At 31.5% G+C, this 14,629-nt stretch overlaps 1 protein-coding gene across 1 annotated transcript; it reads right to left on the bottom strand.

Annotated features, from left to right (window-relative positions):
* Positions 1 to 5,176: 5,176 nt before the first annotated feature.
* Positions 5,177 to 6,140, bottom strand: LOC139503970 (uncharacterized). The gene is made up of 2 exons (XM_071294016.1): positions 6,009 to 6,140; positions 5,177 to 5,677 (listed from the first exon to the last, which is right to left on the bottom strand). The coding sequence occupies exons 1-2, from the start codon at positions 6,138 to 6,140 to the stop codon at positions 5,177 to 5,179; spliced, it is 633 nt and encodes a 210-aa protein (XP_071150117.1).
* Between the last annotated feature and the right edge of the window lie 8,489 nt (positions 6,141 to 14,629).

Genomic DNA, 14,629 nt, shown 5'->3' with positions numbered 1-14,629 from the left:
CAAACAAGCTGTCCTATATCTCCAGGATACTTCCTAAGAAAAACGCATCAGTTACAGGAGTTGCATACAATAACTTAAAATAACTAGCCTTTTAGTTCGGGTTAAACTGCTTAAATTTGTATGCAAAGAATAAAAATCACAGATTGGCTGATATTTGTTTAGTTATTTAATAAAATATGCTATCATAGATATCTAGGAGCAATCCGTATGTTCCTTGGAGCGCGGTCTTTTTATAATTTCACTTTTTTGCTAGAACACATGTCTTTTTAACCTTAAGTTTATTCGTCAAATATCTGCGACAAAATTTTTTTTCTTCGTTTGAACTGAGAAGTTAAGTATGTTTAATTTCTTTTCGTGAGAAGAGACGCAATTTATTCCTATTAGAATGTATCCGGTTTAACAAATTATCTTAGTTTGTATCAAATTGTGATTGTACATTTTGACCCAGCATTTTTTAAGAGACACTAATTTCACAAATTCATATTAAATGCAGTTAAATAAGTGTTTATAATGTCATATAAAACATTGACTTATGATTGGTGTTATCAATGTGACTAATTATTCACTTACCTTTTTTGGTAAATCCAACGATTTCAGTTTGCCCTGTTAATACACCAAGGTGAAGCGCAGTACTACCATCCTGTACAAAGACATACTAAGCAGTGTTTACATAACATTAAATGCTAAAGATTGTAGCTGATATATCAACTATGCATGACTAAATAGTGTGGCCGATGTAATAATCAAATAAAAATGATAATAATTGTTATACAATTTTCACTTGATGATAATAGTAAGGTCACAATTTGTGATGGATGTTAAAATCTCGTTAATCGATTAAGAAAAATTAAGACAAGAAACAGAGACAGAGTATCTTAATAAGAAAAACTAAATCAACAATTTAAAATAAAGATATGAAACAAATCATCACCACTTACCAAAAGAAAAGGGTATTCTTATACACCGAAATTACGATAAAAAAGTGAATATTTAAAGTCCAAATATGGAGATTGATTTAATAGGGAATCAACAGGAGCATAAAATCTAGACATATTAGTAACTATCAGTCAGTCTTGACAGTACGAAATGTATATACAATTCTAACAATAACAAACTAGATGAAATACATCAGAAAAGCATTAATTCAAAAGAAACAATGTACACCAAAAAGAGTGATAGCTTATGGACATTCTGTTCAAGATATTCATTTGATTTAGAAGAGACAGTCACTAATTCTACCTTATATTCAACATTGGAAAAATTTAAGTCAAAAATCGTAAGAAATGGAACCTATGATATGCTTAAATATTGGTAAATTTCCTAACATGAGGTATTGAATATTTTACTTTTTTGCTAAGACACATGTCTTTTAAACCTTAAGTTTATTCATCAAATTTCTGCAACAAAATTTTATTTCTTCATTTGAACTGAGAAGTTAAGTATGTTTAATTTTCTTTTCGTGAAAAGAGACGCTGTTTATTCCTATTAGAATGTAGACGGTTTTACCAATTACCTAAGTTTGTATTAAATTGTGATTGTACATTTTGACATCCAGCATTTTTGAAGAGACACTTATTTCACAAATGAATATTAAATATAGTTAAATAAGTTTTATTAATTTCACATAAAACATTGACTTATGATTGGTGTAATCAATGTGACTAATTATCCACTTACATTTGTCGGTAAATTTATGTCAATACCACGGTCGATGAGCAATCCAACGATTTCAGTTTGCCCGTTCAATGCAGCAATGTGAAATGCAGTATTACCAACCTGTACAAAAAAATACTAAGCAGTGTTTACATAACATTGAATGCTTAGGATTGCAGCTGATATATAAACTAATCATAACTAAATAGTTTAGCCGATATAATAATCAAATAAAAATGATAATAATTGCTATAAAATGTTCACTTGATGATAATAGTAAGGTCACAATTTGTGATGGATGTTAAAATCTCGTTAATCGATTAAGAAAAATTAAGGAAAGAAACAGAAACAAAGTATCTAAATAACAAAAACTAAATCAACAATTTAAGATAAAGATAGGAAACAAATCATCACCACTTACCAAAAGAAAAAAGTAAAGGATATTCTTATACACCGAAATGACGATAAAAAAAATTATTAAAATCTCGTTAATCGATTAAGAAAAATTAAGGCAAGAAACAGAAACAGAGTATCTTAATTACAAAAACTAAATCAACAATTTAAAATATAGATAGGAAACAAATCATCACCACTTACCAAAAGAAAAAAGTAAAGGATATTCTTATAGACAGGCTTTTTCGATTATCCCCCTTAGTTAGAGACGCAACTCCTAGATGTCGTCGTAAACAGCGCCGCCATTACAACCATGAAAAAATTGTAAACAAGCCTTTATTGTCAATCGATCTTAACGAAGAAAATCAACATAATGTCAACAGTAGCAAAAGAATGGAAACCTCCGGGTGTTGATAAAGTCAAAACATGGATTGACGACATGCGTGTATGGCCAAATATGATGTAAGGATATATTTACAACTTTCTTGTGGAGTCGAAAGCAGTTAACGGTCACGAATGAAAAACTTTAAAAGCCTTCAAAGCGTTAACTATTTTCAAAGTGGAAACGTTGGTGTTACATTGCATTATATTAACAATAATAAGACAATCATGTTTAAAGGAGAAGTAAGATCGTCTCAAACAGTTTCAAGAACAAATGAGGTATTTGTACTTTGTAATGCAGATGGCTCAATTTTCAGATCTGCAGTGACATCACAACATGTAACTGACCAATCAATGATTAGAATTTGTGTAATGTAAACAATGTTGAGAGGTGATGCGAATAAGAGTCCTCTAGACTTTCCATAGACTTCAATGCAAATTAATGTAATTGATATATATTGTTACCAGTTGAATATAGTAAGTTTACTCTTTTAATATTGTTAAAGACACTATATAATATCTCCATTTTGATTTTTAACATACTATAACCTCTGCTTAAAAAATAATTGGCAATATAACTAATCAGTAATCACCTTCAAATGGATGAAAAATCTAGAGGATTCCTGTTCGCATCACCCCCTGAAAAATGTTAATGCCAGGATGTCCGGATATGAGAATAGTAAACGGGTGGTGTTCGTGTATGGCTGGTCAAGGCCATACATGTAGTCATGTTGGGGCTTTTTTGTTGAAAATTGAACATGCAGTTCGAAACAATTTGACAGGTATAGCATGCACGGATAAAAATGCAAAATGGAATCGTGGAACAACAAGAAATGTGGAACCAAAACCCCTAATGAACATTATTTTTAAAAAATCGAAAGCAGGGGAAGATATAATGGACAGTGACGAAGATAATAACATACCAGGTAGTCGGGATACACCAATGTATACATTGGATAGAGAGTTTAAGGAAGCAGTTAACAGTTCTAAACTACTTCCTTTATTCAGCATCAAAGGAACGACGGCAAGTAAAAGTTTAACATGTAAGCCTTTCACTAAGGATATAATTCAAGAAGATCATGGCGATCATACAGCCTTAGACTCATGCGGAAAGTGTTCTAATTTCGTAAATACGTTTCTCTCACTCCTGCTAAGGTCCAAGAGTTACATATGAACACCAAAGGACAGAGTGGAAGTTTGTTGTGGAAGGATGCCAGAAATATACGCCTTACAGCTAGCCGTGCTAGCAAAGTTCTAATAAAGGAAACTACAGATTGCTCTGCATTTATCAGAGAACATTTGTACCCTAAGTTTACAGGGAAAAAGTTTACACGATATGTCAATGAGCAAGAACCTATTGCGAAAAAATATTTACAGTCTGAGGGCCATAACGCTATTGATCATGGGATGTATGTGATGTATGTGTCGTTGACAGAAAATTGGCTATCAGCTAGTCCGGATGGCATAATGAATGGGGACACTATACTGGAAGTGAAATGCCCAATTAACAATGTTTTGTACCGGGTTACATAAAGCTTAAATTTGTATTTGGAGAAGTCCAGATGATAACATTCTTATAGATATAGCTTTTGAGGAAGATTATATTCAGCAACTAGGTTGCAGATTAAGGACGTTCTATTCTAATAAAAGGCTGAACAGAATAGTCGATGAGATTGACAATGATCGTCTTGAACTGAGTAGAATATTTAGAAATTTTATGAAGTAATTAAATTTAAAAATTGCACAAGCTGATTAAATTATTTCTATTCTTTCGTTTAATTTAACTTAGGTTAAACCTTTCACATGTTCATTTTAAGTAGTGACTTCCTTTTTTAAAATATGGCAAATATAAACATAAAACGGAATAATATTGGATATATTTTGGAGTCAATAAGAACAGATTTATGTATGTACATTTGAATCATTAAACAGTGACAAGCAAATGTAAAGAAAAATAAAATTATGTTTTATTTTTAATTTATTTTTTCCTGTTATCAGTTGTAGTGCATGTATATGTACAGGTGTGATTGCCAATAAGACAGCTTCAATAAGTATCAACAAAATAAGCAAAACAACAATGTTAACTAATATACATGTACAAATGTATGTCACCTGTCTTCAACAATGAGCCCCCCCCCCCTTATGTACAGGTGTGGTGTGATTTCCAATAAGACAACTTCAATTATAAGTATCAACAAAAAAAGCAAAACAACAATGTTAACAAATATACATGTACAAATGTTTGTAACCTAGATAAACAGTCTTCAACAATGAGCCCCCTTATGTACAGGTGTGGTGTGATTGCCAATAAGACAACTTCAATTATAAGTCTCAACAAAAAAAGCAAAACAACAATTTTAACAAACATACATGTTCAAATGTATGTAACCTAGATAAACAGTCTTCAATAATGAGCCCCCCCCCCCCCCCCCCCCAGAAAAGCATATTTGAAAAATAATTTTACTTAAAGCTACATGTTGTATAAACTGATGAAATGTCCTGCATTATACAACTAACGTAGGTATATTTATTGAAAGAGAAACTCATTCATGCACTATTTAGTTTAGTAAATATTATGCCTACATTTGTAAATATAGATGTATACATGTATCCAACTGGTATGACACATAATGATGATTGATTGTTTTTAATGTCCAGTGGCAAACATCAATTGAACTATAAGGTGTTAGGTTAATAACAGAATTGTACACATGAGACCAAGTCAAAATAAACTATCTGAATAAAAAACTTAAATTTCAGCAAATTCATCAGGTTCTCTTATTAAGTCTGATCTTAAGTTCACAAGGGCTGACCATACAAGAAGAATGTCATCAAAGTTTTTCAAGGAGGACACTGGAACAGTACTACTTAGAATTTTGAAAACTTTAAGTTTACGAATCGCACGCTCCACATGAATTCTTACTCTTGCTATACGCCTGGTTGTTGTTAAGTCCTCATTACTAAGTTGTGGTTTACATTTTGTAAAGGCTTGAATATTCAGTTTGACTCTGAGTGGGAAACGTAAATCATCAATTGTGAAACCCCTATCTGCCTTCACCTCGTCTCCTGTCAAAAGATACTGACAAAAGCCACTTTTTTCTACTATGAATTTATCACTTGCCCTACCTCCAAAAGCCCGAGATATAAACACTATATGTCCATGAGGTGCAATGCCAACAAGATATTTTGCAGTATTATGTGACTTGTAGTTACTATAAGTCTCTGACCTACTCTTAAGATTTGTTGGTCTCTATATAAATGTCTCAGCACAATCAATTATCACAGTTGTACGAGGATAATTTTCCCGAAAAGATTCGGGAATACAAGCTCGAATTGTTTCTCTTGGAAGCCAAACAACCAAGTCTTTAAGTTGTTCAGCAAGAACTGGCATCCAAGAATTAAATAATTTACATGCCAAACTTTTTGAAATACCAAAGCGACGTCCTAAATCATCAAATATCAAATGAAGTTTTAACCTCATCAGTACAAGCAAAAGCTGATCTGCAATATCTAGTTGAACATTGAATTGATTGTCTGCACGTAGTAATTCCACTAAAGTAAAAAAAAACTTCCTTGGTTACACCAGTATATAATAAGGGGTCACTGTCGGTCACAATGTTCGTATTTGCTGACATGGTCCCCCCTTCTATTTTACCCTGAGCACCTTTCTCTTTTGTCAATAAAAGTTTTGTCTGAGTTGATGTTGTCTGCATGTCGGACCATTAATCAGCATAGGGATGGTCGTCATGAATAAGAAAGTCCGTCTCATCATACTGTACATTAAAACTACATGTAGCCTCGGGATACGTTTCATTGTCATTATTTACAGAAATGTCTAGAGCTTCAAAACCAGTAGAGTCCGACACATTATCGTCATCAGAATCATTCTCATAACTTAATTTTAGCTTTTTCACAGCCGTTTCACGACGTGCTAACTTGCGTCTGTTGGGTGTAACTTTACTGTCATAACCAAGTTTTAATTTTGGAAACAGATTTCCTTTTGACGGTGCACCATCAAGAAAATGTTCGGAACCTACATAAACATGTTTTGGCAAAGTGTTTCCGTTAATTGCTTTTATCCACTCGAGTTTTGTTAATTCGTCAGAAGGCATCAAATGAAATTTGTATGGGATCAAACAAATTGTGTAATTCACACATTGATTTTTTCCACATCTGGAGTTTTCTACGATTATTTGTACAACTATTAACTGCACAAGAATTGCCTCCACCTTTTTTTATAACTGTTGGCGCTATCCATAGTAAAATAAATTAATAAATGAAAGAAACACAAATGTAAACAGAAAATCGATAATGTTTTGATCAATGCACGTGCTTTATTTTTCACGGTTGTAATGGCTGACCGCTCACGTGAAAGGTTAATGGATGCGCCCATGTTTTCTAGGTCAGTTGTAGATAAACTCGTCTATACACCGAAATGACGATAAAAAAGTGAGTAATAAAGTTTAATATGGAGAATAATTTAATGAGGAATCAAAAGGAGCATATAATCTAGACATATTAGTAAATATCAGTCAGTCTTGCCAGTACGAAATGTATATACATTTTAACAATATCAAACCTTATAAAATACATCAGAAAAGCATTAATTAAAAAAAAAACAATGTACACCAAAAAGAGTGAGAGCTTATGGACATCCTATTCAAGATATTCATTTGTTTTAAAATATACAGTCACTGATTCTACATTATATTCAACATTGGAATTTTTTAAGTCAAAAATCGTAAGAAATGGAACCTATGATCTGCTAGCATTTTGATAAATTACCTAATATGAGGTATTGAATTTATAGGTAACAAGACAAGTGAGGGATATGGAGCAAACTAGTATACCTTGTGTTGAAGAAAAATATTAAAAAGTAGACTGGACATTTGACAAATATTCCAAAATCTGACATAATTTCATCCTTCTTCATTTTAGATTTCCGGTCAGATAGGTGTAATTTGAGATAATACCGATTGAAAACCAAAATTTGGATATGATTTGATATTTATGTCACGAATAATGCCGGAATATACACATGGTATAGTTTCTAGCTTTGCATAAACACAATAAAAGTTGAAGTGTTTCCTTTAAAAATGCCGTAACGATTTGTTAGACTGTTGTGTGTAAATTATGTCACAAATGACGACGAATATATTTCAATTGTCAACCCAAACAACACAAACAAGCTGTCCTATATCTCCAAGATACTACCTAAGAAAATTGTGTTAGTTACAGGAGTTGTATACACTCACTTAAAATAACTAGCCTTTTAGTTTGGGTTAAATTGCTTAAATTTGTATGCAAAGAAAAAAAATCACCAATTGACTGATATTTGTTTAGTTATTTCATAAAATATGCTATCATATATTTCTAGGAGCAATCCCTATGTTCCTTGGAGCGCAGTCTATTTAGGATTTCACTTTTTGCTAGGACACATGTCTTTTAAACACTAAGTTTATTCGTCAAATATATGCGACAAAATGTTAATTATTCATTTAAACTGAGAAGTTAAGTATGTTTAATTTTCTTTTCTTGATAAGAGATTCAGTTTATTCCTATTAGAATGTATATGGTTTTACAAATTACCTAAGCCTGTATCAAATTGTGATTGTACATTTTGACATCCAGTATTTTTGAAGAGACAATAATTTTACAAATGCATATTAAATATAGTTAACTAAGTATTAATAATGTCATATAAAACATTGACTTATGAATTGTGTAACCAATGTGACTAATTATCCACTTACATTATCTCTTGAATTTATTTCAATATCATGGTCGATTAGCAATCTAACAATTTCAGTTTGCCTGTTCGATGCAGCAATGTGAAGTGCAGTACTACCATCCTGTATAAAGAAATACTAAGCAGTTTTTACATAACATTGAATGCTAAAGATTGCATCTGATATATAAACTAATCATGACTAAATAGTGTATATTATAATTAAATAAAAATGATAATAATTGCTATACAATTTTCACTTGATGATAAGAGTAAGGTGACAACTTGTGATGGATGTTAAAATCTCGTTAATCGATTAAGAAAAATTCAGGCAAGAAACAGAAACAGTGTATCTTAAAAACAAAAACTAGATCAACAATCAAAAATAAAGATATGAAACAAATCATCACCACTTACCAAAAGAAAAGGGTATTCTTATACACCGAAATTACGATAAAAAAGTGAATATTTAAAGTCCAAATATGGAGATTGATTTAATAGGGAATCAACAGGAGCATAAAATCTAGACATATTAGTAACTATCAGTCAGTCTTGACAGTACGAAATGTATATACAATTCTAACAATAACAAACTAGATGAAATACATCAGAAAAGCATTAATTCAAAAGAAAAAATGGAACACCAAAAAGAGTGATAGCTTATGGACATTCTGTTCAAGATATTCATTTGATTTAGAAGAGACAGTCACTAATTCTATCTTATATTCAACATTTGAATTATTTGAGTCAAACATCGTAAGAAAAAGAACCTATGATCTGCTTGAATTTTGGAAAATTACCTAGTATGAGGTATTGAATGCATAGGTAACCAAAAGACCAAAATTAGGTATGAGTTTATATTTGATGTCACGAATACTGCCAGAATATACACATGGTATAATTTCAAGGTCTACATAAACAAACGAAAAGTTGAAGTGTTTCCTCTAAAAATGTTCTGAACGCCGTTACGATTTGTTGGACCGTTGTAAATTGTGTCACAAGTTACGACGAATATCTTACAATTGTCAACATGAACAATACAAACAATCCGGTTGTGTGTAAATTGTGTCACAAGTTACGACGAATTTATTTCAACATGAACAACACAAACAAGCCGTGTTATTTCCCCCGAATACTACCTACCTAAAAACTGATATCTTTCAATTGTCAACATGAACAACACAAACAAGTCGTCCTATTTCCCCCGAATACTGCCTACCTACGAAAAATGTATCTGTTACAGGAGTCGCATACAATTACTTAAAATAACTAACCTTTTAGTTTGGGCTAAATTGCAGAAAATTTGTATTCAAAGATAAAAAATTCATAGATTGACTGATAATGTTTACTCATTTCATTAAATATGTTATCATAGATATTAAGAAGCAATCCCTTTGTTTCTTATTTCTTGGAATCCGGTATGTTTATGATTTTACTTATTTGCTAGGACACATGGCTTTTAAACCTTCAGTTTATTCGTCTAATTTCTGCAAAGATAGTCAAATTACATCATTTGAACTTTGATGTTTTGAAGGGTCAAGGATACAAAAATTTCAGCAAAAACTTAAACATTTATTTTGACAATTCAAATTTTATTCATTACTGTATTAGTTGTTACTTTATTATATGGTACAAAAATTAACCATGAAAATCAATCCGTCTTCGCTCCAGATGTTTTTTTTTTAAATGCACCTTGAAAAATCTCCAAATAATCTCCCTTTGGTTCAAAAATTGCCAGTTTTGTGGCATTATAATTGAAACATATTTTTAATTTGTCGGTAACCTATATTTGTTTTATTATTTCTTTCAAATAAGCTGTACTGAACTGAACTATTGTAAATTTTAAGCGATTTATATCAATTAATTTATTTCTTTTTTTTTATATAACCTTTATTTCTCCTTTTAGTTTAACAAAAAAATGGACCTTTACGACAATGTATGCATCTTTCGGAGGCAAATTGTGAGCTTAAATGAACGATGACACCATTTTTTTTTAATTTCATTTTTCTACTTAGGACATGATAAGGTTCATTTGTAGAAAACTATAGCGAAATCCTATACTTAGGGAACAAGATGTATACCCGCGAGCCCCCTTAAGTATGTTTATTTTTTTTAAGAATAAACGCAAATAATTCATATTCGAACGTTGACCGTTTTACAGGATTGTCAAATTTTGTATTAGATTGTGGTTGTACATTTTTACGTCCAGCATTACAGAAGAGTCAATAATTTCCTAAATGCTCCTTAAGAGCAGTCAAATAAGTATTAGTCATGTCATAACAAACATTAACATATGATTGGTGAAATCAATGTGAAAAATCATCCACTGAAATTGTTCAGTAAATTTATATTAATACTCCGGTCGATTTGCAACCTTCCGATTTCAGCTTTCTCTTTTAATGCAGCAAAGTGAAGTGCCGTACTACCATCCTTACAAAGAAATATTAAGCAGTGTTAACATTACATTGAATGCTAAAAGTTGAAGCTGGTATATAACATAACGCATGACAACATAGTGTCGACATATTAATCAAATAACTATACCGGAAAATAATTGCTATCAAATTTTCACATGCTTATAAAAATAAGTTAATAATTTGTGAAAGAAGCTCAAATCTCGTAAATCGATAAAAAAAATTAAGGCAAGAAACAGAAACAGAGTATCTGAAAACCAAAAAGTAAATCAACAATGGAAAATAAAGATAGTCAACAAATCAACGTCACTTACCAAAAAAAGAAATAACAGATAGTATAGATATACCAAAATGCCAAATAAAATGTCCAAATATCAAATTCTAAATATAAAGATTAGTTTAGTGATAATTCAACAGGAGCATACAATCTAGACATTTAAGTAAATACAAATCAGTGTTGCTACTCTGATGTGTATTTACAATTTTAACAATTTCAAGACAAAACCGAATTCATACTTCTACAGGTAAACCATATCAATAATTCTGCAATGTTTTGAATTGTACATATATATGTTAATTTAGATTAATAACCCCGCCTAGTAGCAGCCTTGAGATTTCAATGTGTTCGTTCAACGTAGCATCGTGACGTGCAGTACTACCATTCTGTATAAAAAGACTGATATCAATGCTAACATAATTGTTAATAATCACGGACGCAGCTGATATCATCAACTAACTTAAGATAATGTAGTGTCGCATTCATTGTTGCAATTTGACACGGACGACGACAAAATTATGAAATAACTATTATATAGATATAGGAAGATGTGGTGTGAGTGCCAATGAGACAACTCTCCATACAAATAACAATCTAAAAAGTAAACCATTATAGGTCAAAGTACGGCCTTCAACACGGAGCCTTAGCTCACACCGAACAACAAGCTATAAAGGGCCCCAAAATTACTAGTGTAAAACCATTCAAACGGGAAAACCAACGGTCTAATCTATATAAACAAAACGAGAAAGTGGTTTATTTTTTTTTTTTCTAGCTAATCATAATACGGCGAAATTCTGTTTTTAGATGTTCAATTACCATTAATCGATTGTAACAATTTAGGCAACAGCTAGAAACTATCATAAAACCAAGATATAAATTAACAATATATAACAAAGATGGGGAAACAAAGAAGTATTTTTTATTCAATTTATTGTTTTAACTTTAACAGTGAACTTATTAATAAAACTACATCCGTTCTACATTCTGGACCATTTAACGTTCTGAAAACTTATAAACGGACAATTTCAAATCGTATGCAAGAGGGACGAAAGATACCAGAGGGACAGACACACTCATATATCGAAAATAAACTGAAAACGCCATGGCTAAAAATGAAAAGGACAAACAGACAAACAATAGTACAAATGATACAACATAGAAAACTAAAGAATAAACAACACGAACCCCACCAAAAACTAGGGGTGATATCAGATGCTCCGGAAGGGTAAGCAGATCCACATGTGGCACCCGTCGTGTTGCTTATGAAATAACAAATCCGGTAAATAGTAGCAATCGGTAGGTCACCTTTATGAAAGGGAAGGATATTGTAGTTACGACGTAAGGAACATATCCGATATCATTTGTGAAACGGTCATTCCATAACGGACAACCAACTCGTGATGGCGTCCGTAAAATTTACGTAGAGATGATTTCAACTTCACCATTTGGAAATCTTGATTTAATAGCTTCCTTGTAAGCAACAACACTCTATCAAGAAAATCATGATAGGAAATGCAAGCACGAGAATATCGTATCAATTTGGAAATATATACCACTTTGACGGTTACGTGCCATTTGCATTGTTAACTTTTGTAAATGTTGTGAGAGATTTGAAATTGATACATATATCAGAAAACCATTTACCTAAAAGTAACAATATACGCCAAAAATAGTGATAGCTTATGAAAATCATGTTCTATGTATTCATTTTTTTAAGGAAGACACTGATTCTACCTCATATTCAGAATTGTATTATTTGAGTCAAAAATCGTAAACAAAGGGATCTATTATCTGCTTGAATTTTAGTAAATTACCTTATATGATGTATTGAATTTATTGGTGACAAGACAGGGGACGGATATGGGGCAAAATAGTGTACCCTGTATTGTACCAGACATAACTGCATCCTTATTTTTTTTTATAAATTTCCGACTAGATAGGTGTACTTTGATATTACACCACAGATAGAACATTATTTGGGTATGAGTTGTTACTTTATGTTACGATTACTGTAAGTGTATACTCATGGTAAAAGTTTGAGGTTGGCATACACAAACGTAAAGTTAGTGTCTTTCTTTTAAAAAATGTTCTAGACGCTATCACGATTTGTTGGACCGTTATGGGTAATTTGTAATTTGCTAAATTACCTAGCCTTTTATTTTGGGTTAAAGTGCTAAAAATGTTTATGCCAAACATAAAACAAATCTAAACATTGACGGATAATGTTTAGTAAATTCATAAAATATGCAATTATAGATATCTAGGAACAACCCCTGTGTAGCTAATTACTTGCAGTTGGTTATCTTTGTGATTTTACTTTTGTGCTAGGACACATTGATTTTAAAACTACAGTTTATTCATCAAATATATCAAAGAAAGCTGTATCTCTTTCTTAGAACTGTGTTGTTAAACTACGTTAAGAACGTTTAAATAATTTTGTCGTGAAAATAGACGCAATTAACTTCTATTCGAAGGTGTATTTTTTTGGATAATTAACGCAGGTGATATATAAACTAACGCATGACTAAATGGTTCGGCATTTATCGTAGCATGTCGACCCTGTAGCCGATATAATAATCAAATCAATATATCGATTAGTAATTGCTATCATTTGTTCACTTTATAGTAATAATAAGGTGACAATTTGTGATAGACATTCAAAGATCGTTAATCAATTGTCAATAACATTACATGCAAACATTACTTTGGGTATGAGTTGATGATGCATGTTACGATTACTGTCAGTGTATACTCATGCTTTAATTTCGAGGTTGGCAACGTAAAGTAAACACAGACAATCCGTCCTGTTTCTCCCGAATAATACCTACCTAAGAAAAACTTATCTTAGGTAGGTATAAGACGTGTCACGGTACTTGTCTATCCCAAATTCATGTATTTGGTTTTGATGTTATATTTGTTATTCTCGTGGGATTTTGTCTGATGCTTGGTCCGTTTCTGTGTGTGTTACATTGTAGTGTTGTGTCGTTGTTCTTCTCTTATATTTAATGCGTTTCCCTCAGTTTTAGTTTGTTACCCCGATTTTGTTTTTTGTCCATGGATTTATGAGTTTGAACAGCGGTATACTACTGTTGCCTTTATTTATCTGTTACAGGAATTGCATACGATTACTTTAAATAAATAACCTTTCATTTCGGGTTAAATAGCTGAAAATGTGTATGCAAAAATTAAAAAAATCACAACATCGACTGATAGTTTTTAGTTGATTCATAAAATATGCTTTCATAGATGTCTAAGACCAATTCCTCTGTTGATAATTCATTTGAGCTCTTATATTTATGATTTTAATTTTTTGCTTTTACAAAATGTATAATCATAAGCTCATACAAAATTTGAAGATATTGAAAAACGATATTGGTTCGAATAACAACTAATTGCCTCTTTTCTCACGAAAAGAAAATTAAACCTACTTAACTTCATAGTTCAAATGAAGACATTTAATTTTCTTTGCAGATATTTGACGAATAAGCTGAAACTCGAATGAATTATCAACATAGGAAGTGAAGTGCAGTACTACCATCCTGTACAAAGAAAGACTAAGCAGTGTTAACATAACATGTAATGATAAAGAACGCAGATGATATATAAACTAACCCATGATTATATATAGTGTAGCATTTATCGTATCACATCGACCCTGTAATCGATATAATAACTATACCGGAAAATAATTGCTTTCAAATTATCAATTAATAATGATAATTATGTGGCATATTTCCATGGATGTTCAAATCCGTTATCGATTATGAAAACAATAAGGCAAGA

The sequence above is a fragment of the Mytilus edulis genome, chromosome 14 (genome assembly GCF_963676685.1).
Source record: "Mytilus edulis chromosome 14, xbMytEdul2.2, whole genome shotgun sequence".
Taxonomy (NCBI): domain Eukaryota; kingdom Metazoa; phylum Mollusca; class Bivalvia; order Mytilida; family Mytilidae; genus Mytilus; species Mytilus edulis.
Note: the sequence above shows the minus strand (reverse complement) of the source record. Positions and strands in the feature narration are given on the sequence as shown.